Genomic DNA, 26,024 nt, shown 5'->3' on the forward strand with positions numbered 1-26,024 from the left:
GCTAAACTCAGCTCCTGCTTCTGAGTTTTGATCTGCTTCCAGCATGGAAACGTGCATTTATTGGGCTTGTTAACGGTTCACTGCCCTCGTTAAACAGGAGCCCAGTGTTGTGCTGGGAGAAGGGTTTCCTCCCTAAAGGAGGGGGAGGATAAGCGAGGGATCTGAATTCCTTTGTGTACCGCTCAAGTCCGGGCCTTGACCCTTCGGAGCCGGGCGGCAGAAGGTTGGGTGCCGTGGTGTCGCCTAGCCCAGCTGGGGGGCTCCTTCCAGCCGGTGGTGTGCGGGGCAGGCACTGCCCCAGCTGAGCTAAAGCTCAAATCGAGGAGCAATCTGCCAGCCAGACCCCGCTGGAGCATCAGCACCCACCTCGAGTCAGGAGGTGAAATAGCTATTGCCCACCAAGTGTCGTTTTGGTTTGTTTGTGAAGAGATGAAGGTGGTTTTTGTCCTTTGCTCCATCGCTCCCTGGCTGTTTGTAGCCCGCAGCTGCCTCACGCGTTGAAGCAGAGGACCAGAGGTTAGCAGGGGGCCGTGCGAAGCTCTGCAGGGCTTCAGGGTGAGACAGACACAACGTGGGGCACAGGGGCTCTTTGCTCCTCTCTTTCCTGTTGACAAAAGGACCCCCCGACTCTCCTCATCTCCATCCTCCGTGTAGTCCTTACCACCTTTCTGAAAGGAGGTGCTTTCACAAATCTCCATGCCTCTGCAAACCAGCCGGTCCCTCGGGGATTACAGGTACCATGCATCCACCTTTGCGCTTCCCACTAGTGTTTCGTCTCCTGCTGGTGCTGATGGGCTTGCGGCTGAGCGGAGACATGGCTGGGGAAAGCCTTGTTGGATTTAAGGGGTAGCTGCAATCAGCAAAGCAATTTCAGACGTACGGCTCCGGCTCCCAATGAATTATTGATTATTTTCCCTTGGAGCCCTCGCATGATGCTGTGTAGCGGCGAGCGCAGGCACCCGGCTTGCTTTCCAAGGATGTAGTTAACAGGATGTTGCATCCTGGATTAAAACTTCAGAGCTTGCTACTAAAGGCGGGGGAAAGGTATTTGTCATGGGTATTAAATCCTTAAACACCAGCTACCGGTCCCTGACCTAACAGGGTGATCACAGAACAAAGTACAGCGCTGATCGGGTTCATTGCGTATCAGCGGTTATACCTACATTTGTGGTGAGCATTTTTTTTTTACCTTGGGTACTGGAGGATCTTCACTGCTTCTCCTCATCCCTTAAGAGATTTATGTATTTGAACATTCAGCAGCTTCTGGTTAGTTAGGGACACATTAGGGTGTTTGCTGTTGTGATGTCTGAGGATGAGTGTCTTTAATTAAATGGTATTTTCCTGTTGTTCCTCTGAGAATAAAGCAGCTGCCTGAGAAGAGCACAGAGATTAAAAGATGTGCAGATCCTTCAGTTCTAAGGCCTGCTTCTGCAGAGTGGATGTTTTCATTATTCAGGCTAAAGTCGGTGGAAGGGGAAGGCTGGCCAGAAAGGCTGGGAATTCACTTCATTATTCATTTATATCAGTAGTGTTGAAAAACGCTCTGTTACGTCACAGGAAAAGCCATAAAAAGGAAAAAAATTAATGTGATTTAAAGCAATGCGGAGAACTTCTTGCTAATCAGTTAGAAAAACGAGTTAAGTAGTTTGAAGTGCTGCTCTAAGTACGTGATGTTATATCCCTCAATCTTCCTTTTCAGATGTGGCTTCCCACAGCTCGAGACATTTCTCTCTGGTTGCTGCGTGAAAGCAGGAAATGGCTTTGCTGGGGGAGTGTGAACTTGGCTCCTGCACAAAATGCTCTCGAAATCACTGAATAAACAAGCAGAAAAAGCAGGAGAAATAATTCCTTCTCCCCTCGTGGAAAGATTTATGGAGAGATTACTTGTAATGCAATAGGTATAACATAGAAATCAGCATTACTTTTAAATTGATTGTGTCCTTTTCATTCTTCTCTGCTGCGATTCTAATCCTGTCCTCCAAATGCAATCATCCTATGAAGAAAAATTACCCTTTTTATAGTAAGCGATTAATTTTTAAGAGATCCAAGTTTCTTTTTGTAACCTCTTGTAGAAAACACGTTTCCAAACTGACCCGTGTGGTTTGGGTAGCACACGAGGCATTATTTATTTTCCACGGCTGAAGTCCCACGTAACGATTTGAAGCCAGGCCATTTTATTTCTGTTTTCTCACCTACCTAAAAGACAAAAAGCAGATCCCTGCGTGTCGGTTCCGACACTGCTGTCGAGGACGTCAGGCTGCAGATTGGATGTGAAGTCGCCCGGGAGAGTTAGAGCAGTGGCTGTGGAGATCCGAGCCCTGTTTGCCCGCATCGCACCGAATTTCCGCGGGTGTACATCATTAACGCTTCAGCTGAACTCTCTGCTTTGTGCCGACACAACAGAGGGCATTACGCCCCGGCTCACAGCGCGGAGGAGAAGCAAGGAGCTGCACAAAGGAGGGAAGCAGCCCTGGCTGCTCCTGGGGTGATGCACGATGCTCTCCCTCCCTTGTGTCTCTAAATTAAGCCTTGTGCTTGTCAGGGCACGTCACTGATGGGCTGGGAGGCGTCGCCTTCAATGTAATATTGATTATTTTTCTGGGCGACCATGTTTTCAGTGGGTCTTGTAGGAATATTTATGCTGAAATCATCTAAAAATGCTTCTCTGGAGAGGAGTGCCAGCCCTGCTTTCTGCACACATCTGTGACAATATGAGTTCCTGTGTAATTGCGTTGCGCTGAAGGAGGTCTCTGTCAGTTCAGCAGAATGGGATTTATTTGATAAAACCTCTATTTTTTAAGCGAGAAATGCAAAGAATGCTTTGCTGCCGTGTCATAGCTCCAGCCATAAACCGATCACGTGGCGTTATCCTGGTCTTATATGGGCAAATGCCTCTGTCGAGGGAGAAACTGCAACTGGTTTTGTGTAGTGTCGCTTCTGCTGCAGGTTCCCATGAAAGCAAAACGTCATTCCTATTTAAGTCTTCCAATTCTGCAGTATATACATTCACAAAAACCTTTCTTGAAAGAAAAAATACACTATTTTTTTTTTGTCCTACCATTTAGTCTTTATTAGGATTTTAATGTATCTGTAAGATAGCAGAATAAAGAATGGAAATACCTAGGAAATTAACTTCATCCCAGTTGAGGGATAACTTCTCTAAAATTATTTTAAATTTTTGTGATTCAAGAAGCTGTTGTGCCTATCTTTCATTGAACCGTGCCCAGTTTTAAAGTAAAACCAAAAAAGATCTACAGGGCGGCAGTTGGGGATGTTATAAAGTGAGACTGAAATTACTTTCCAGCTATTTAGTCTAAGCTGCAACAGTCCTGTGGTGAAATTACCGTTTTGTCTTGGTGATCAGACTTTGCAAGGCAGAAGCCTATAAAACATTCCTCCAGTGTTGCAAGGCAGGAGAGTAGCTAGAGGCGTAATTGTCTTCTCTGGGATGTGCGCATACATTTTCTGTACATAAACCCCGTGCGGTACAGCAGGCAGCTTTCCCCCAGAAGGTGAGGTACTTCCTAGTACAGATTCAGCCCTAGGAAGCTGTGAATTCCCATCGGTTTCCATCACAGTCGGATTTCGCTGGAGCAGACCCTGGGAGAACAGTGCGCTTGGTTTTCCTCTGCTTTCCTCCTGGGTACCAGGCGCTGTTTTATTGGTGTGAGTCCTGAGGCTTGGTTCTCATCCTGCGGGTACGAACCAGTAGTGATGCTCCGCGTGTGATTTATTTAATTGTAGGTTAGATGCTCTTGCTGCTGGATATCCATAGAGCAGTGTGAGGGAAGTCCATCGATAGTTAATGGTTGGAAATGTGTCCCTAAAGGAGCTGCCTTGTAAGTGGAGGCCGGGGACGTGTAAGCGACATGTTTGTGCCTCCCCAGCTCCCGAATGTGACAGTCACACACCGTGCTGAGACCCTTCCCCGTGGGGACAGGGAGGGGAAGGGCAGGTGGCTGTAAGTGGTCCCCGACATGTCACTGACCCTTCAGCTTCGGTAGGCTTGGCCAAGGCTGATGGTTTTGCTTTTCTCTGCGTGATGTGTCGTTGGTACTGTTGAGTTGTTTCTGAGAAGTTTGGTCATTTTAATGGTGTATTTTACTAGAGAGAAGGGAAATATCGTTCGTGAGACGTATAACTACCACTCTTTGTGTTGCTTTTCAATACCACGAGTTTAACAGATCCGTGGATGACAGAAAGACTAGTTCAGGTACCAGATATTAATATTTAATACTTAACCAAATGAATCTACCATTGTATCCGACATGCTTTCTGTATGTTGCCATACAAATTTAATGTTAAAATTTAAAATCTGTGATGTTGTTTGTTCCTCAGAGCAGGTAGGTGCCAAATGGCCCAGCCGACAAGCACCACGTTAAGGGCAGCTGATTAACGTGGAGCCCTGCGTTGGCCTGGAGTCGCTGAGTAGGCAAATACCGTACGGAAACGACAGCACATAAAGCTGAAACGTTTTTGATATTACTCTAACCTTGTGCTGGGATGAAAAAAATGACCTTTTGTTGTAACATACGACATTCTTGTTTGCTGTGAGTAGGCCCTAGGGTCAGGTAAGGGCTGCTGGCTTGAATTGGTAGCTTGATCTCCGGGAAGGGCTGTAGAGTTGGGGCTCTCCTGCTGATTTGGAGTTATGACCCTGAACAACATTTGAAAGTCTGAAGGAAGAAAGGGGGAAAGGAGGTGATATGCATCTCTGTTACCGCGTTGTGTAACTGCAGCATGAACAATACCACAAGATGAATTACAGAGGGAGTCCGTTATTGAATTTTTTATAAATAGAATAAGAAAAAAGCTCAAATTTAATATGTACCAGGATAGCAGTCTTCAATTTTTGTTTTCCGCTGAACTCTGCGTAGATTCACAGCGATAAGCTGTTCGTGCCACGAAGAATTCACAGCCTGCGTGGGTGAGGCAGGCTTGAGGCGGATGCAGAAGTGGGTTGCCCAAGACCACGTACGTGCAGCACTTCAGTGGCACAGCTGAGGGTTGGACTGATCCTCAGGCTTGAGACTGACGCTGAAACATGCTGCCTCAGTGTTCTCTTTCCTGTTTTATTTTTTTAAGACCTGTACGGGAAAAATCAATTTAACTGTGAAAAATGGGACCAGGAGATTTGAAAAGCTTTTATCGGACTGTTCGCAGTGGAAGAGTCTGACTGAAATTAATGCACATCTCTGAGCGCCTTGCCTCTGTGCTGTATGGACTCGAAAGCTTAAAGTTACTGAGTGTCTCTTCAAATCTTTCTATCTATGGCTTTGCCAGGATAGGATGAGTATATGTGGCCGTTTAAGTAACGTGCAAGACAGGATTGGCCTCAGCAGTGTACAGCCAGTCCTACATCCTCGGCTCGGATCTCATCAGAAAACAGACCTGAATTATTCATGCAGCTTTTATGAGGATCATCTCTGAAAGTGATCGATGGAGGTGAGACTACGGAACTCATTCCTCCTTTTTATTTCCAGCGCATCTCCCAGTGGGATTACAGGAACGAAAACCAAAATTCATCTTCAGTACTAAACTGAGCATCTTAAGAAACTGCTTTTTTTTTCTTTTTTCTTGCTGATTTAGATTCCTCTCACGGTATTTGATAAATCATTCAGTAAATACTGATGTGAAATTTGTATCTTAACTATGATATAATAGCGTTCGATGCTTTGGATTGCCAGGTCTACTGGAATCTGTGCCTTGCCTTTAGGTGGTGCCACAGCTCACGCTTCTGAAACAGCACCGCCGCACTTGCTCATTTGGGTCCCTCCATCGCACGGCTTTGGGACTCCCAGTCCATGGCGGCGTATGCCAGCTCGTCCGGCAGCAGGACCCAAACCGTGTGTGATTCTTGAGAGAATGTCCCTCTGGTGACAGATGGATGTGCTTTGAGCACTTTACTTGTTGTTCGGTTCTCAAGGTCCAGGTTTTGTTGACAGTCTGCATGGCGTGCTTGAGAGACTACAACTAAACTGGGCCAAGCTGCAGTAACAAGGCGAGTTTGGTGTCACGCAGGTTGGAAAAGACCTTCGAGATCATCAAGTCCAACCATCAACCTCACCTATTTATTGTATTTTGTCCAAAGTGCTAAGTTTGGAAGGAAATACACAAATTTGAATGTAGATGGATGGAGAATGTTCAGCTTGGCTGTGATGGAGCAAAGCCCTGAAGCCAGTCTTGATGTTGCTCCTTGTGATTCGACGAGCCCTGGCTGCTGGGGAGCAGCTCCATGGCCCTCTCCTTGCTCCCAGCACGAGCGCTGCTTCTAGAAGATGGGAACCCAGCTCCTGCCTTCCAGATGCCAAAATACCACCCACCTGTTCTTCTCCAGACTGTGTGCAGCAAACGCCAATAGATCGCTGCTCCGTTAGGCATGGCTTTGTTTTGAAGCGGGCTAAACGCTAAATCCAAATTGTATAAAGGTGTGACTGAAAGTGGCGCGACCCCACAGCAGCTAGCGGAGCTCCCTCTGCACACACCAGTTCCAAATGCGCTCCCTTGCGCTCGTCAGCGGGAAGCGGTGCTACTGGCCGCCGTCCACGTGTCACAGCCCTGCCACGGGCGCCTTGTTTAGGTTCTTTTGGAGGTCAGACGTCCCTTTCATGCCTGTGAAATAAAACCTGAGTGCACACCTGCGCCGTTTGTACTGCTGTAGTGTCAGTACTGGAAGAACCCGAGGGAGACTGCAGGACTCCTGGTGGGGCTGGAGGCATTGTAACGGCTCCGCTGCAAACTCTGGTAACAAATCTAGGCTCCGAGTGACAACCAGGGTGACCGTGCTGTAGTGGCTGTCCTGCTTGCAGAGGGCAAACAGCGAGGAGAGGCACGGCTGGAAGAAATCTCATCCTTGCATACTGACTGCTTTCCGGCTACGGTGACAGAAAGGCAATTTTTCATTCTGAAGTGAAGGACTTAAAATTATAAATGTCCGTGGTCTACAAAAAAAAAGAAGGTAATGTAACTTCTGGGGCTGGATTTCCACGAGGCCAAAGGGAAAAAAAAGAAGTCAACCCTGGTAACTGCCTTCAGTTGCTCCAAGCCTCCAGGTGAGAGCAGGAGCGCTCCTACACCACAGCTCGTCCTGTAGGATGCCCGTATTTTGGGGCTCTCCCCTGCTCCTCTCCCTGCCTGTGTCCACTGCACTCACCGCTCGCCGGCTGCCTTCCCATTCACTGTTTACTGGCCATGTCTGAGAGGTGAAAGAGAAGGACTGTAAGAGTACTTCTAGTCATTTTGTTACTGTCATCTAGCCATTTTGTAGCTTCTGCAATCTCTCTAATTTTTTATTTTTTTTTTGCCCATTGTGTACACAACCAAAGGATGCAGATGGAAAGATGTGAGATACGTTATTGATGCAAGCTCCCCCTGATTTCCCAGGCTGGCTACAAGGCCGTGTGAATGCCTGCTCTACCCCGTAGCTTTTAACTGCTTGGACTCTGCGCTTGCAGACCCATTCTCCACAACGTTATGAGCCAGGACGAGCAAACGAGTTCTCCATCTCTAAACCCCACGTGTCCCATCTCACCCCACTTCGTCCTCGGCTGGAGCTTCAGGATAATGGTCAAGAGGACAGAAGGGGCTCTTCCCTCCACCAGATCTGGATCCGCGCCTGCTGCTCGGGCTCGGTGCTGGCTCTCATAGCACATCGCTGCCTGGCAAGCTCTCCTGCACCAGGAACTTTGCAGCAGCATTATTTATTTTTCCGTGTACTCCTGTATTTTTCAGAGAAAAGACATTACATATTTCAGCCAGTTCTATTCGTAATTTCCTTTTCACAGGAAATCCTGTTGTTCTGGGAAAATCTTTTGTTACGGTTTGAAAGTACAATTGCAGTCTTAAAAATATCCTATGCGAGAGAGACCATCCCGTGTTTTCTCTAAGGAAAACCGACCCAATTCAGCACAGGTTCTCATTTTCCCAGGATATATGCGATGTAGACCTTGGAGCTCAGTCCTGGGCTATGCTCCCAGGCTTTACGCTCTCTCCCACATTGCAGGAGGTGACAACGAACACTTCTCTGGTGTGGGGCTTCCCTTCAGACCTCCGTGCTAAATACCGAGCTTTGCTATCACGACTGCTCCTCGTAACAAACTCAGCTGCATTTGAGTTATGGTTAAGAAAGTTTTTACTGATTATATTGCTGCTTATGGAGGGGGGCAGGTGAAAATTAAAAGTATCGGATCGGAACCTTGCTGAGATTACTAAATATTGGCAAAACGAAGCTGTGCTGAAGCTCAGGCAATGAGAATCACGTGAAAACACGAGAGGGACGAATTACCTTTCATTTTGTTGGTTTAGATGATAACTTTCTAGGTTTATTTTTATGACCGGAAACATTTCTCTACAGGAAAAATACCACATTCTGTTTCTGTTTGGTTCTTCGACTTTGTTTCCTGAAGCACTTCTGTGGAAGGAGGAGAAAACATTACTTTGTTGACTAACTACGGTGGAGCTTTATTTCCAGAAGTTCTTTGTTCTCAGTTGTTCGTAAACTTAAAATATTTTGAACTTAAGGCACGCTGCCTCTTTGAAGGGATGTAGTTTAAACAGGATTCCAGGTTTTCAGATCTGCTCCTGCGAGAGTAGATTGCAAGTCCTTATGTGGTTTAGATCTTCACTTATCATTTAGGTTTCCCATCATTTCCTATAGGTGTTGCCTTTCAGGCCTGCATTTCCTTTGACTGGCTCCATGCGGGGTACTGCTGTTTCCTCGCTGGGCTGACACCAACCCGTTGGGGTCCTTCTCTTGCTTGTGGCTGCGTGAGCCCGCAGTGCTAGAAAAGGATTATTGGCGGTACCAGGACTGTGCATTTTACGCCTCATCTCACCTTTTTAACAAACCTCTACGTTTACTGTTTACAGAGGGCTAGGGAAAATTCTACAAAAAAGTAAAAAGTGTTTCCCTGGAAGCAGCATACCCAAGGATGAGCTGCACCTCAGGTATCTCCGTGTGTGCTCTCACCTGTAGGAGCACACACGGAACTTTGCTATTTTAAGAGCTTTTTTTTTGTTTTTTTTTTTTTTAATGAAGCTATGAAATAACTCTTGAGAAGATCCTTTTCGTTTTATGTATTCGTTTATGTACACTTGCACCAAGGAAAGTTTCGGAAACTGATATAGGGGTGTCGGTGTTGTGTGCATGGTTGAACCTCCTTCACACTGAAAAGCAGGCTCTGCAGCGTGGGTTTGTTTCCAAATACGTGTTCACTGTTGTGACACAAAGGAGTGACCAGAAGATCGTGGCCATGATATTCTGCTCTGGAAATCACACTGTGGTGTAATATCTCCTTGTGGGATCCCTTTGGAAATCGCAGAGGTGGCCTGATAGCTGAGGTCTCTGCCATCAGCTCAGAAAGCCCTGCGTTTCCGAGTAGGATCTTCCACTGCCGACATGAATCTTCCCTCTCCTCGCTAGACCAGGCTGTTAAGAAAGCTCTCTCTTGCTTGATTTTCCCCAGGAGCTCTGACTCAGAAGAAGCATTTGAGACCCCGGAGTCCACCACACCGGTCAAGGCTCCACCATCACCGCCCCAGCCACCCCCCGAAGCGGCGGCAGCAGTTGTAGCAGACCTAGCAGAACAAGAAATAAAGCCCCAGCTGTCCTTGGAAGACACGGGTAAGGAGCGTGCCGTGGGTGGGACAGGTTGCTGAGGAAGGTGAAGCTGAGGTGAGGTGTTTGTGTTAGCAGAGGCAAGGAATGGATGCTAATAAATTGTTTCCTGGGAGATCAGTTAGTGTATGCTGAGCCTTGTCCGTGCTGAGAGGAGAAACCCTGTCAGCTCCTGGAGTAAAGTATTAGAGAATCTGCCCATACCATTGGGCAAATAATAAAGGAAATAGGAGCTTTCTAGAAAAAATATTCTTCCTTTAGAATCAAATTTCATTCCCTCTTCCCAGTATTTTAGGAGCTTTTCAGAGTCAGGTGCCTAGAAAAAGGAGGTACGACATGCAGGCACCTGGCTGAACACTGCTAGCAGCGACAGTTAACAAAATACTATTTCAACTGTATTGGCACCTAAAGCAGAAAGTGAACAAAAAGCTCCTAGAACAGCAGAAATATTTATATTAGCTCTGTGGTACAGTAACAGAGCAGTATGAGTGTGAATGTATAGGTAATATAGATACATAAAAATGGAACATCTTGGCAAGGTAACTTTTAAGAAGGGAATATTACATTCCAGAAACAAAAAGCTTTGCCCTCTTCCCCCCCACAAAAGGTGTTCTTTGTTCTCCAAATTGGATAATAGAATATGGGGGAGTAGAAGGCACTCCTTATCCCAAAATAGCTTTGTTTGGGTTGTCAAATGACAGCTCAACAGTTTAAGACTGAATTGCCTATTATGCTGTCTGTTTTCCCATCCAAAAGCCAAGTCATCTTGATTACATTGCTAAATTGTGTAAAGGCAATTTTACTCTAAGCAGGCTAAAGCTGGCTTACGTTTCCTTTGGAAAGCTGCATAATGCTGCCATGCAGTGCTTTAAAGCTTCCATTTCCCACTGTAGTGGCTGCGTTTAGCAGTGGCAAAGCAACGTCCGTGGCTGGTGCGTGTATTGCAAATGCTGTCGAGCTTGATTTAAACCTTTGGGAATGCGACAAATAAGTCTTGGAAATGGCTTGAGACACCTAAAGCATTTCTGGGGCTTATGCATTAAGGAGTGCTCTTTAAGAGTGTGATTTTATGCTATGAGTTTAAAAGAAACTAGAAGGATGTTCAACAAACTGATTCCACGAAATAAAATACTGGGAAGAGCTCTCCTGGCAGTTTCTCCTTTACAGTTCCTTCTTCACTGCAGCAAGCAACATTACTCGTTCTCCATCTTCCTTCCTTTTTCTAAATCTTAGTATCTGCGATGACAAAACAAGTTAAGTGCTGAGAGAACAAAGAATGCATATGCTAAACAGCATTGCAGCATGTTTTTAATTACTGCAGTAGATTATCTTCAACCCCTGAATACACATGTGCGTCCCTGTCACATGCGATTCTTTTCTTCCTGCGTCCCAGACCTCCTCCTCCTTTCTTTTGGGCATTCCCAAATAAAGATAGGAAACTGACTATATCTATTCATAGCCAGCGTGAACTATATTAAAAGCCATTGGATGGCAGAGATGAAAATGTTTCATTTGCAAATCAGATTTGTCCATGGGAGGCGAATTGCCACAAACTACCAGAGCCGCGTTCCGCATTCCAAAATGATGCAAAATGCAGTTATACAACGGGGGGGGTTATACGGGAGAAGAGAGCTGTGTAATGCAGAAAAAATTCAGATGTAGGAGGGCAACACAAAGCATTCACTTGTTTCTGAAACCTTTTGAAGAAATTAACAACAGTGAGACTGTAATTTAGGTGTTTATATGCTTCAGAGAAGTGACATTTTGGTTTAATGTTTTGTGTTTTATAAACCACTCAAGTCCCAGTTATCTTACAGGTTACTTACCTCATAGGTTGTGTATGTGGCTGCGCACAAACAGGATGAGTTACCGGGGGGCTATGGGCAGTTGAAGCAGGGCTCCTCGTTGGTACCATACAGCTAAATAAAGAGGTTTCGCTAAGAGGAATAAGGAATATGGGCAACAGGAGAGCCCGGCACGCAGCGAGAGGCAGCGCCGGCCAGCTGGGGTTCTGCTTCGCCAGCCGCGCGCCTTTGTCTTCGACAGGACGCTGGTGATGAAGCGTGTGTTTGGGTGGAAGGAGGAAGCACAGAAGTGTTTGAAGGATCATTTGATCTGTGTCTGACAACAATTATGGATGCAGACGGTTGCGGTGATGCCGCATCGCGTCATTAGCGCAACAGCTGGACCCCACTGCTGGAAAGCCAAGAGGAGAGTTTTTAATTAGGTTGACTTCAACGCTGGCTTAATAAATATGATGAAAGTGAAATACAGCTAGAGACACCCTGGGTTTGTACCAGCTCCTGGTGGTGTGAAACCTGCTGCATGGCCCCAGTCCATCAGCGGCAGAGCGAGGGGCTGAGCAGAAGCGGGGAGCCGCTCGGCGGGCCGGTCTGGAGGGAAGCGCCCGTCCCAACGTTTTGTTGGCTGTGGGGAGCGCGGGTTGGACTCTCGAAGCAAATGAGCTTGAGGTTGGTATTTTGTTCTCTTCTTAAGTTTGGTAGCCTTTTAAATTATCGTTTGAGGTGCTTATCTGTAGGCCAGGAGCTTTCCGTGCACCTAGTTCAGGTGAAGTGAATGCACAGGAGGCTGCGGGTCCCCAGCCTGTCCCATCGGCTCCTCGCAGCAGGGTCCTCTTCTTGGTCCAACTGAGCACCACGAAGTGCTTCAAGCCCTTTCTCTCAAATTCCCTGTCTCTGGCCAGGAATTCTTGCTTAGGCAGGGGCATTTCCTCTCCCCCTACATTCTCAAATGATTTAGAGAACTCAGATTATACACGGGGGAAGATGCAAGAGCTGGAGCCCCGTCTGCTCATTACAACCCACTCAACTCTTGTGGGAGACCTGTGTCCAGTTCCTTCTTGTGCCAGGGGAATTGAAGTCAGCCCTCCCAGTAGAGAGATGATGACCCAGACAAAAACAAACTGAATTTTTCTATGGAAAACATTCTTTTGTGTTTTTGCCTGACACAAGAAAATTGAAAATAAGCTTTATATCCAACATTTTAACTCAGAATAAATGGCAGAAGTATTTTTACAGCAATTTTAACAATAGTGCTAGTAATTGATTTCATAACTTCAAAGGCCTTTATGACAAGCAGGAACGTGAAATAAGCTGTTTGAAAATGTGTAGTGTTAGGTAATTCCAATTCCTATGTGCTACAGGCAAAGTGTGCTTGTCTGCTGAGGTATTTCATTATAGCAGTGTGGGGGTGCATGCTGCATGCATTTTCCAAACGTTTCTTCATCCTTGTTTTTCCTCTAGAAAGCAGGAGTATAATTTAATTTCTGCTGTATTTGCTTTATTAGGCCTGGTAACTTTGTGCTCGCCGGTGAGCACCGCATGCCCTGCACGTGGGCTGCGGGGCTGCGCGGGGCATCTCTGCAGCTTCCTTCAGGGAGGGCTGGGGCTGCCCCACGATCCTGGTGGGCTGTTGGAGGTTTGCTGTCATCCGAGGTGCTGTCACAATCTTGGTACAAAATCATAACGCTCAAAAATTGATTTCTGTAGTTGACTAGAAAAATAAGAAAGTATCCGCTTTGTCGATTTTTGTTTGTTTATGAACGCAAGCAGCCTTATAATGGCTTTCCTGCGAGTTTTTCTTCTGCCACGGTAGGTGACATGAAAATGCCACGCACTGAATGTTTCATGCCGCTCTCACAAGAGGTCTCACCACCTGCAGTCAAGAAGCCTGGGGTTTGTTGGTGCTTTTTTGTTGTTGGCGGTGGGTTTTTTTCATGCCTAATCCAGGCAGACTTTCTGTGCAAAGAAATGTCCGTGCAGAAGGAATAGTCCTTGGGCCTTCTCAATGAATGCAATGGGAGATTTCTTTCGCGGAGCACCTGTTTTTCAGTACAGGTTTCTCTGCTGTCACTCATGCTCCTGGAATGCTTTCCACCACCTAGTACCCGCCTGTGGGCATCTCCTACTGGGACGATTTGTGGGGGACTGTCAGCACCCTGCTATAAGCCCCTAAAAGGCATGAGCCTCGTTTAAAACCTTGTGCTGGCCTCTCTCCAGAGCAAGTTCTGCCTTCCTTTGCAGAGCTTGTAGCGTGGTACCTTCCTCCACGATCGAGCTGCATTTTAATGAAATGCAGTAATTAGTAAGACTGATTTGCTTAATCGTGTGGTCTAAGAAGACAAATGGCTCTGCTCTCTGAATATGCTCTTAAAGTCAGGTCTTAATATCTCTTTGTAGTGCTACAAAGCTGTGCTACTCTGCGACAGCAAAGAGCATTCACCTCTTCCCCTCCCGCACTGCTGCCATTCCCAGGCAGGTGATCCCGGGCAGTGGGGCAGGAGCCGAAGAGCAGCATTGCATGGCTCCCAAAAGCTGTCTTCTCCATTTCCCACGTCGTTCCATAAAGAAACAACGGAAATATCGCAGTGGTGAGCTGAGCTGCGCTCTGCAGAAATCTGTACTGTGGGTGAAGGATTTGGTGAGGAGGAAGCTGTGAAATAATCAACCAAAGGGCTTCAAGCTCCGTGTTACATGGAGAACATCAAATTGGAAGGCTGGTCTACCCTGGGCATGGGAAGCGTCACACATTCATTTGCTGCTGTGATGCCTTCCCAAATTCAACTCTACCGCATCTGTCTGCTGCACTCCAGGTCCTGCAGGGCATTGATTTTATATATATCTATATTAAATATATGTTTGTACTGACTTTGAACAAAAAGCCTCACCCCTGGTGGGCACACGAGGGAATGAAAACCACGCGTAATTTCAGAAGGCTGTGTTCAGATCCCTCTTTTATTTCACGCTGACCTAGATTTGTTCTGTGCTGACGTTGTAGAGCTATGCGGTTTTTATAGCTCTGTATCCCGGTTAGGTGTCTTCCCTTCCACGGTGGTGTAAAACGCACAGATGAGCCTAACGCTGGAGTTTTACGACACTCTTTGAGTCCCACCAGCGTCAGAAGTGAGGTGTGTGTGAAGCAAACACGAGCTCAGCAAATTGTGCCTAATGAATGGCCAATCAGCCAGACTGAAACCAAGCACAGCCCCATGGAGATGAGGAAAAAATAAACTGTCCTGAAATACTGCCTCATTACTAGCATTCATTTAGGAAAAAAAAAAAAAAAACGCAGTAAAACAATATGTTTAGTTCACGTAATTCCGTAAAATTTGAGTCTTGAGAGAAACTGTGTAGCTGTCACTCCTTTGAAAATCTCTGAAAATACCTGGTGCTGCTCTAAGCTACTGCTATGGGAAATGTATCTGATTTCCTTAAACTTCTTCTGTTCTCTACATCCGTAAGTAATAATTCCCATCATTTCTATGCAGAGATACTGTTTCTTCTGGAATAAAGAAAAACAGTTCTTTCTGTTCTTAATCCACTCATAACTTCTGACAAAATGTGATTCATTCTCTGTCCACCTTGCTTTTATGAAAAGCAGTAATGAATGTAGCTGGGCAAAATGTAAATTGTTTTGCAAAACATGTCAAGAATGAAGTGAAAAAGATGCATAGAAATTTCTCTGAAATCATTTAAGGATGAGCAAAGCATTCATTTTTGCTTGAGTGTGCTTCTCTTTAAAATTGCATGACATTAAAATTGAAAACACGAAAAATGCTGCGTTGCTCAGTGGGAAGCACTGAATCATTTTGCTCCCGTTCTCATCAGAGGGAGCCCAGCTGCTGGGTGCAGCCCTAGCAGCCAGTTTAGCGTAGCGTGGGTTGTGAACTGGAGGGATTTCCCAGGGCTCCACACCCTGACCGGGACACGGACACGGTGGTGGAGGTGACGGTGTTAGGCTTGGGCAGGGACAATGACAACTGGAGCAAGCCATATCCAGGATCCGTAAAGCATTTTGGTAATGAACTTTAATGAGGTGGAAGGCAGAAGGGTCCATCATCTTAATCCTTTCCTACTGGTGTACTTTCTTTTTGATATGCACTGTATATTTTTCTATTTTGTCCAATATATAACAAGTCAAGAGGCTGCTATAAATCTTTTTAGGATTCCATTTGATAAGCGAGCCTTTAATTACAATGAAAAGATGTTCGGTTGAATGGTTCTGGCATATAATTCTCTCTATAAAATTTTCCTTTCATCACTGAGTTAGCACTATGCTTTGAGAAATCTGTTTTGAATAATCTGTAGGCAGCTTCTAATTGTCTTTCTTATAGAATATTTGCAACTGAGATTACTTATATAGTTGTTGAACTGATTATTTTTTTTATAATATTTGCCGTAATTTATTTCATATGAAATTCTCCATGATTCGTGTCTTATTGTAAACTTGGAATTATGAGGTCAAAGTTTAGTGTATTGACTTCTTGGGGCAGACAGAGGAGCAACATTGATGGGTTGTGGAGAGGAAGCCATGTTCCATTGTGCTGTCCCTCTGGGAAATTAGTAAAAATAGCACATGGGAAACAAAACTTAAGATCAACATGTAATTGCTGAAGCAGTGGCCAAATTTACAGGAAATTTACTGCAGAAGAGCTCTGACACAATGCTGTGAACTCTTTAGAATAGGAGAAAACGAGCAATAAAATGTTCAAAGTTCGGATTTTCTGGTACGTGGCGTATTTAGAATGTTATAGTAATATCCATCTCTTTAACTAAGTGATAATTAGTTCAGAAGGTATCCTCAAGAGGCTATTCCAATGCATATTTTGTGTTTTCATGCAACTTGACTTGAATCTTTTTCCTGGGGAGAACTTTTTTTTTCTTATCTAGTTCGTATATTGAAAATGTCACTTCAGTTCCTATGTCCTTCAATCATTGCTTACTCCATCTGAATGATTTTTACCCTTTCTTTTTTTACTATTTTTATTATTTTTTTGTGTGTGTGAGTATTAGATTATAGCAAGATTACTAAGCACCAGTTTTTAAAATGTGTTTAAAATTCGCTGATTTTTCTGTTTGTTCCCACAGGATTATCTTCGGAAACTGTCCCTGTAGCTGATGTGTCCCACAGTGAATCCGTTGAAGAAAGCCCTTTCCGTCCCCCTTCCCATTCTTTTTCCACCGTCTTTGATGAGGACAAGCCAATAGCCAGCAGTGGAACGTACAACTTGGACTTTGATAACATTGAGTTGGTCGATTCTCTCCATGCCTTAGGACCGAGCTCTCCGGAATCGAAGAATCGTGACCCCAAAGCGAATGTTCGAAGAAAATCAACCGATTCAGTGCCAATTTCCAAATCTACATTATCTCGGTCTCTTAGCTTGCAAGCTAGTGATTTTGATGGAGCGTCTTATCTTGGCAATAATGAGACGCTAGCGCCAGCAGCAGATGCATATGGTACTGGTTCAAGTAGTGCTTCCAGTACCCTTAAGCGAACCAAGAAATCCAGGCCAGCTTCCTTAAAAAAGAAGCCGTCAGCAAAAAAATCTCTCGATGCTCCGCCTGTGAAGGAAACGCCACAAGAGCCGTCTGACCTTGACCAAGCAGCTTCTGCCCCAGGTGAGGATAAACCAACATCTGAAGCAAAGGCTGACTCAGTAAAACCTGAATGTACTGAACCTTCTAAAATCTCTGCTGAGAAACAGGAGGCCCCAGCTGTGCCTGAGGGATCCTACCCTTTGGATCCAGACAGTTTTGAAGGGATTAGTGCGTTTAGCACTGGGGGCAGCAAAGTACAAAACTCTCCCCCTGCCAGTAAGAAAACGCTACCTCTTACAACGGCACCTGAGGCTGTGGAGGTGACTCCGCCTGACACCGGAGGACAAGAGGACCCTCCGGTCAAAGGTGTTGCGGTGAGGCTGGAGTTTGATTATTCTGAAGAAAAAGGGATCGGTGAAGACCCGCAGGAGAGCACTCCTCCTAAAAAAGCAGGTAAAAAGCCTGGTGCTAAAATGCCACTACGGAGGCCAAAGACTAAAAAGTCAGTGGAAAAGCTTGATAACGTTCCGACCACACCAACCAAGACACCCACTGATCCAAATGAGATCCCTATCACAAAAGGATCTTACACTTTTGATATTGACAAGTGGGATGATCCCAATTTTAACCCGTTCTCATCTAGTACAAAAATGCAAGAATCTCCCAAACTGCCTCAACAAACGTACAGTTTCGAGCCAGACATGTGCGAGGACTCTATTGACCCTTTCAAGTCGTCTTCTAAGATCGCCAGCTCGCCCACCAAATCTCCAGCCTCCTTTGAGATACCAGCCAGTGCCAATGAAACAAACGGGACCGATGGAGACAGCTTGAATAAACCCGCAAAAAAGAAGAAGACGCCTCTAAAGACGTAAGTTAAAGGGCTCAGCTATTTCTGGATTAGAAGCAGCACATCCCTACCCGTTAGCCCACTTATATCGGTTTTAGGGTTGAATAGAGAAAGGAAGATGCCGCTGAGTGTTGTTAACCATGCAGCTGGACTCCTGCCTGTATGTGCTTTCCCTCAACCTGTTACCTCAATAGCTTGACGTTTCCAGACCAAAAGGGAGAACCAGGGATAAATTAAGCCAGATGAGGCCACTGGGCTGGGTATTGGGTTTTTGAAGTTTAGGGGCTCAGTGTAGCTTTCAATCTGATTAAGTCCAAATTTTCTCAAGTTTGTGCCAAATTTTCTGTGACCTCATCTTGGAATTTGAAATTGTTTAAGCTGATTCATACCGGTAAAGAATATTTTATGAATCATATTTTTTGAGTGGGACATGAAATAGTAAGGCAAGAACAAATCCCCTACTGCACACAGGAGGTTTTATCCGGTGACTTACACTATTGAAAAGAAAACACATCGAAAGGTGCGGTGTTCTCAGAAGTGAAATGGATAGTTTTTAAATAGAGGACTAAAAAACTTGAAGTTTCCTTTCTGTGAAAGAGCTTAGGATTCTTCAGAAGGGTTGAAATCTCCTAGACTGCTACATGGTAGGGGAACATCCACCTTTAGGCACATTGGGCAAACTGCATGATAAATGTTCAAAATTGTTGTATTTAGATATTTGGATAGGAACCTCAGTGGCTAGTTCTGGTAATCCAGTGGTTCACTTGCTGGTGTGCATGTTCTGCTATCTTACCCTTATCTTATATTTTTTTGAGTTGGTAATCAGTAAGTTTATACCCCATTAATCTGAAATTGTTATTCTGTATGTATCTATAAGAAAATATCTCGCAGCATGTCCCTTTATCGTTTAAATGTCAGCTAACTAAAAATAATGTAACTAAAAATGGGTAAAAGCCAGGCAATTTGAAGATAATATAGTTGATGTAAAGCATGCAAAAAATGTCCTACCTCGTGCAGTGAGAAGAAGATTGTTCAGTTTTCCTGAGCTGCCAGCTACCATCCAGACATCTAATTCACTTCCCTTGCCAGATTTGAGGAAGCGTGTGCCATTTTTAGTTTTTAGGAGCATTCTGGAAGTCAGACTGCTGTACAGTTGAGACGTTTATTAAGGGAGGAGCCTGTTTATTTTTTTTTTTTTTTGGTGGTGGTGGTTTTGCTTCTTTTTGAGATGTGCCTCACATTTAGGGGGAATTAAGGTGAGAATTAAGATGGATACTAAGCTGATGCAAGTTTTCTGAGCCTAAAGTCCAAACTGGTTTGGTCCAAAAGAAAAAGATTTAAAAGTCTGACTGCAGGAGAGGAACTCTTTGAGTCTTGCTTGGGAAGTCCAGAAGGAGAGAGGGGGATTTTAATGTCACCAGATCCTGAAGTCCAATATTTAAAGCCAGCCAGAGCCTCCTTGTGTCATCCAGGAGTCATTGTGGAGCGGACAGACCCCCACTACAAACCTCGTGGGTCCACCATCTGCTGTGAATAGCGGAATCAATTCCAAATTGTTAACTTGGGGACAACGTGAATTTAAAAAGAGTTTCGTAAATCTTATTTCAGGAGGGTTACAGGATTTTTTTGCCCTTGCCTAGGACCGATTTTGCTGTGTTATGATACACATCTGCCCACTGCAGCCCCATAACCTGCTTCTGCATTGGGTTCCTAACAAAGAGGATTTGCACCTTAATGCCAGCAGCTGTAATGCCTCTAAAAGAAAATTGGCCTAAGGCTTGCTGGGGGCTGCTGTGGGAAGCAGTGGCTGTATTTGCCTCTGCCTGTCACTGGTTTCTCTGCAAAAAGGGCTCTCAGCATGGCTCCTCCGTGGGATGCAGGGCGGGCGTGGGGGCAGCAGATGGGGCAGCAGAGAGAAGCTGGGGCAAAATGCTTCGGCTCCAAGGGGCAGAAAGGAGGGTGTTTGGGGTGGAAGTGATGCTGTGATCTACCAGGACTTCTAAAACCCTACTTAGTGGCTTTTGCCAAGTCAGGGGGGTTACTAGCAGCGTTGGGGGTTACAGAAATAAAACTCCATGGGCCAGTTTGAGAACGTTTTCCTCATACAGCCAGACTTCAATTTCTAGGTGAGGCCTATGGGAGGTGAAGAAGCCAGGCACGAGCTTAAGCCCTTGCTAAGCTTGACTGCTTTGAGCCTGTGCTGTACGCTGCCTTACATCCCTCACAATCAATAAAAATAACCGGCTGTTGTTCGTGAATGAAACCTGAAGCAGTCGAAGGACTGACCCCCGTGTGAAGAGGGGGAATTTTTAGAAAAGATGGCAGCTCGACACAAATCACTCGCTGGTCGTATGCCTAAGTGCTGAGCTGTTTGGAGACAGCTCGTCGTGCTCAGGAGATGCTGAACAAAGAGCAGCCGATGCCTCCCGAGTGCCTGCTGACAGCGGTGAGGCAAAACAGGGGCCTTGTGTCGGCCTCGCTCCCCAAAGCGCCGGGCGAGAGGGACGGAAGGCGCCACCTCCCAAGGGTGCCGCCCGTGAGGAGGGCGGCGCAGCAGCTGCCGGGCTCGGTAGCAGTGCTCTTCCCCGAAGCCTAAGCGCTGCTCCAGGCGGGCCGACATCCCTCACCAACCGAGTGCTGCGTTGGGGAGGCAAAAAGCAGGTGGCTACCATCAGGGCTGGTTGATAAAAACTTAGCTCAGTGGCCTCGGCTTTGAAAAATGTGCTTTGTGAGATGGAAGCGTGGCTAAAGTATCTCACTGAATTTCACAACATGAAAGAACTTAATTAATATTTTTTTTCTCTTAAACTATTTCACAATAAAAAGTAGAGGTTAACATTATGCAGGTAGAAGATGTGCATGACCGGGTTGCCTTAACACATTAACATTAACGGACTGTTTGTAGGTTTATCTTTTTTGTCAGTTCCTTCTGTCTGTCTCTCTTTTCTTTGTCTTATTTGTCTTAGGATGGTAGAAGATGTGATGTCTGTATGTTCTCTGTTGTAAGTAATTCCAAGCTAACATTTCCAGTTTCTTCTTTGATTTATGGGCTTTTTAATTTTACTCATTTATTTTGCAGCATGATCAGTTAATCAGCATGAAGCTCTTATGCTAACTGTGTCACTTCACTGGCACATATGAAAGCTTTTTTAAGTAAAACGCCTGCCTGTGAATGAGCTACAAGAATCTGGTGCCTCATTATCAGTTTGCCTGTCAAAGAAGATCCTCTTTTAAAAACCATACAGATTTCCTATCCTTGAGCTAATACAGTAAAGTTTTATTTCTGCTGTTGTACAACAACATTGTACAATCACTCTTGCTTAAGTACCGCATAAAGTGTTTCTCCTTCTTAAAGGAATAAGTTATCCTAATTATTTCCAGCACCCTAACTAGATAATTAGTTGCATTGAACACCCTAATATTCAGCTGCCCAATTTATTTTCCCCTACAGATGTGGTATTGATTCACCCTCTACCAACTGAAACCCTCCATTATAATTTCCAGTGTTGACCTTGCTACTCATTGATCAGGGATGAGCTGATGGGCAGTAATTGTTGGCGCAGCATCTCAAATTCTAACATTAAATCTTTATCAGTGAGTTTGGTGTGATATTTTCCGCCTTTTCTAGTTAGTAGCAAAAATGTGTTTGAGTAGCTGTGGCGATGCACAGCAAGAGACCAGGTAGATAATTGGTTTATGTCCCTGTTAGGAAATACCTTCAACCAGTTGTGAATAAACATAAAGGCAACACTCATAAATATATCACAAATTCTTCATTCTTTTTGCCTGTTTCAAATTTGGGGGATTCTGAAGGGCTGCAGTGTGTGTAGTCCCAGTTTGCATTTGAGCTGTCAGGGGAAGCAGAATTGCCATATTGGTTGCTGTAGCTGTTTTTAAGGGTGGACTGTTGGGTGTACGAGTAAAGACGGAGCTTTGTGCTGGCGTCTTGGCAACAGCATCGGCCTCGCTTTTTGTGTAGTTCATCCAAAGCACACCCATTTCTTTCTCATTAGTGACTTATGGGGTTCTTAGAGCTTGCTGACTATCACAGTTTTAATTCTCAGGTCATTCTTCTAAAGATGTGGTTTGGGCTTGATTTTCAGGTGGGAAACTGAAGCAGACAAGCTAAGAAGTTTGCTTGAGGCCACTGAGGATGCCTGGGGTGGAGCGGGGATTTGAATTGCAATGAAGCAGCTCTGTAAACGTGTCAGTAGCTAGCATGAAAGGAAAAAAAAAAACTTTTTTTCAGTGAATTTAGAAATATGGCAATCCTGCTTTTCTCAGCTTTTGGGGAATCAAGGCCTGTTCCAAGTGCATGACAAAAATAAGTCCCTACAGCATGTTTCTCTGTGGTGCTGCTGCCTAATGGATGGGATTTTGAAGCAGAAAGGCTTACAGAGATTGCATTTTCTGTAGCTGCCTCTTGCTAAGTGTGAAATGACACGATTCTTTCTGGTTTTACCATATTAACTGTTTTAATTCTATTTTTAGTGATACTTTTAGGGTGAAAAAATCACCAAAAAGATCCCCACTATCCGATCCTCCTTCTCAGGTAAAGTACTGCATCATTGTGATCTGTGTTATTGTATTCTTGGAGGGGCACAGAGAGAAATTTCATTTACTTAAATGTAGAATCTAATAATAGAAGAGCTGTTGTAAAGAATATAAGCATATTGGTGTCCATGTATAGCACACAGGCCTATAATCATAAGGTATTAATCTTTTGGCCTGCATACGATGTATATTAGCTCCTGTACAATGTATATTAGCCCTGGGAATTGCAATTAGACTATTAATGAACGTGCTTTGGAAAGCCCTACATTACAACAGAGCAGCAAGATGAATAAATACCTTTAAGTCAGGTATCAGTCTGAAAAATGAAGCTAACTTTCTGACTTGGGAAATTGATATCAAAGTAAGAAACCGAATGCATAAAGCTGGTGGGCTGGAAGGAAAACAGAAATAAAACACATGGGCTGCTCTACCAGGAGCATGTGCTCGGATGGTTTTATTCCTTGTCATAAACAGCCAGCAGGTGGCTTTCTTGGAAGAGGAGTTAACAAAAGCTGCTCCGCCTGTAAGAGCCCAACTGCTTTGATGCGGCACGGCTCCTTCCGTGCTGCTTTCATCTTCCCCTCGGCCGTCCTCCCCTTTTACTGACAGCCCAGAAGTGAAGAAAGGGTTCCTGACCTCTCAGCCCTAGGCAGGCTTGCTCATTTGAGGGAAGCCTAAAAAGTCGGTGTAGCTACTCAGGGACTTCTGTCATGGGTGATGGGTGCCACTTATGTCAAGTGCCTGACAGATTTAAACCATTCTGGGTTTTCTTTCTTCCTTGTTATCAAGGCAGCTTTGCAACACGAGTGTTTATCATCAGAGAGTTTAGCTATACCAGGAGGACTTGTCACTAGTACAATTCCCAATGAAGCGCTTAATATTTTTCTGTAAGTATTTTCTACAGGGCTGCAGTGAAGAGCACGGAATTAAAAAGATGACTGTGGTCAGGCAGAGGAATTCAGCGTTGACTATTCTGTCCCTTAATGGAAGAGAAGAGCATTAATCAGCCCTTGTTTTCTACAGGATCCCACCCCACTGCCTACTCCAGAAACACCTCCTGTCATATCCACGGTCGTTCATGCGACAGATGAGGAGAAACTGGCGTCTTCGGTGACCAGTCAGAAGTGGACCTGCATGACTGTGGACCTGAACACGGACAAGCAGGATTACCCGCAGCCATCTGATCTGTCTACGTTTGTTAATGAGACTAAATTCAGCTCTCCTACCGAGGGTATGCTTTATGCAGGACTGTCTGCACCCAGCTAATGTTATTTTTTTAGGAGCCCTAAAAAATGGTGCTCTTTGGACCAGTTTGAGGAACTTGGCACTAATGGGGAGCTGAATAAATAACCCGAATTGTTTTGTCTTGGGTTTTCAAGAGAGAGTAGAAAGGCAGCTCAAAGGAAAATGAAAAGGTCTTTTGGAGAAAATTAACTTTTTCTTTCTTTTTATGGTTACTTATAGACATGCGGTGTTCTTCGGTGCATGCTACCTGTTCTCTCTGTGTCATCACAGGAGACTAGGGGTTGAAACAGCTCTTGTTTAGTGCTCTTAGATCCAGGGTCACTGCACCAGTGTTTTTGCCTGAGCCTGTCAAGTGAGTGGTAGAAAATGTGATCAAGTATTGAAGGCCCCAGGTTAAAATCCTGCTCAAAGGTTGTGCATTAAGACCCTTAGCATACCACCTCCCCTCCAGGCTTCTGGGATCCAGGTTTCTTTATGCCCAAAAATGCCAGGATATCCCCCATGGAAGACAGTAGACATTCAGGAGCCAGACAATATCACCTTCTATGGCGGCTTATTATGATTTTTCCTCTAGTACCTTTCTATAAGCAGCTGCAAGCTAAAGCTGGAAGTTTCTGTGAAGAGGCCTGTCATTCCAGGTCTGCAAAACATGGAAGAGAGAATTTAGCCAGTTGGAAATGTGTGTGTGGCCTTCACTGAGGTTACCAGAGGAAATACGGCTCTGCAACATCTGCTCTAGGCAGATTGTCAGCTTTGAGGGTGGGAGGAATGCAGGAGTTTAACTTGGCTTAAACTTTTCCTTCTTGATCAGGCTTCGTTATTGTTCCTGACTTTTTGACCCGAGTCCCAGGCTGCCACTAGAGCTGCTCTGTACCATTTTAGCCAGGGTCTGAGGAGTTTTTGCCTGATTAAAAACTGCTAAGCTTTTAAGTCAAATGTGTCTGACACTAAAAGGCATGAATGATCACCCTGGTTTTAATGGGACCGCACATATTCACATGCACGTGCTCATGACTTTATGGAAATCTGTTGAGTCTTCTGTTCAGATAAGTATTTCAGTCTGGGTTAATCCATTTGGTTTTCCAGTCAAACGAGAAGTTTTAGATAGCAGATTCACTTCATTTGGGTTAAAAGAAATTTTTAAGTCAAGAAATACTTTTTAGAAAATAACCACCAAAATCTGGGAAAAATTAAATTATATGGAAGGAATTAGAACAAAAGAAGAGCAAGAGAGACTCTAAAGCAATCATTTGAGCTATCAAAGAGGTAGAAGAAAGAGCACAAAGCTCCTAATTAAATGCTAATTGTCTTGTCTCATGTGTGCCGCATGGTATAGTCAGTTTCAGATTACGTGCTAATTATAATCAACAATGCTTCCGCTTTTCAGATCTCTTAAAAATAATAATTTTTTCCCTTGACAGTCTTGCTCCTGCTGCTTCGAGAGCCCTATGAGTAATTCCAGTGCTGTTGTCAGTGCAGATATTTTTACCCCTCCCAGACGCTGGTGTGACTGCTGTCCTGTAACCCAGCGCTGCTTTTGTACCGATACAGCCCGGCCACTGAGCCAGCCGGTACATCCAGCCCTCATCTGTTGCGTGCTCTGCTTATAACTGCTGCCTTTTTTGTGTTTCGCAGACCAGGAATAAGCAGTAATTATTAGCAGAAAATTCTGATGTAATTGTGCAGCTATTTGTAGGAGTTGGAGGACATCACGTAGTAAGTCTGTTGTATGCACTTATAAAAGATAATTATCTTACCTCATAGGGTATCCTGGGCATCCGTAGATTTAAATGTACAGAGATAACTGGAGCCTAAGGTTTTGGAGGGGAGATGGTATCTTAGAGGAGATGCCTTGGAGAGGAGATGGTGTGTAATTGTGCTGGAAACTTCTGAGACAGGCGAGATCAAACAAGCTGCGGTTAGCGAGCTGTTAGTGTTGTTCCTTTTGTTCCTAGCTGAAGTATTTCCATCTGTCTGCTGCTGTCTGAAATCAGTAAGTTAAATACGCGTTATCCCAAAAGCCAGTTGGGGTTGCAAATGCCAGGCGTGCTGCAGGCAGCTGCGGGATCACGGCCACCTGTGCCAGCAGAGGATGGTGGCAGCGCATCTCCTCCCCCTGCGCAGTGTGCCTGTGTGCTCACTCGTGGCTGTCTGGGGTCGTAAAGCTGCCCACAAGCACCCGTGGTGCACCTCATGGGCTGTGCGCAGGTAAACACAATACACAAGGACAGGTTCTTGGTTTCTCCTGCAATAAGACATCCAGAAGGTTGTTACCATCTCCTTGTTTCAGGTTTGGTTTTGCTTTCACTAGGTAGAGGCTTGTGTCTGGTACCTGAAGGTTGTCTGTCTTACCTGGCTTCCGATTGCTATTAAAACAGACGGTGCCAGGAATTTAAACGTGAGGAGCCTGCTCTTATCGCATTCT

The 26,024-nt window shown here is 45.0% G+C and overlaps 1 protein-coding gene across 20 annotated transcripts in view; it reads left to right on the top strand.

Moving 5' to 3' along the window:
- TACC2 (transforming acidic coiled-coil containing protein 2) overlaps positions 1-26,024 on the top strand; it is a 131,303-nt gene that overhangs the window by 80,528 nt on the left and 24,751 nt on the right. For 9 of the 20 annotated variants that reach the window (XM_083843716.1, XM_083843705.1, XM_083843718.1 and 6 more), the window contains 5 exons: positions 9,465-9,622; positions 16,504-17,821; positions 20,767-20,802; positions 22,292-22,352; positions 23,378-23,585. In XM_083843716.1, coding sequence (XP_083699842.1) covers positions 9,465-9,622; positions 16,504-17,821; positions 20,767-20,802; positions 22,292-22,352; positions 23,378-23,585 — 1,781 coding nt within the window. The remainder of the gene's footprint in view (positions 1-9,464; positions 9,623-16,503; positions 17,822-20,766; positions 20,803-22,291; positions 22,353-23,377; positions 23,586-26,024) is intronic. The other 11 variants (XM_083843721.1, XM_083843715.1, XM_083843719.1 and 8 more) reach the window with 2 other exon arrangements.

The sequence above is a fragment of the Anser anser genome (assembly GCF_964211835.1).
Source record: "Anser anser genome assembly, chromosome: 7".
Classification (NCBI taxonomy): Eukaryota; Metazoa; Chordata; class Aves; order Anseriformes; family Anatidae; genus Anser; species Anser anser.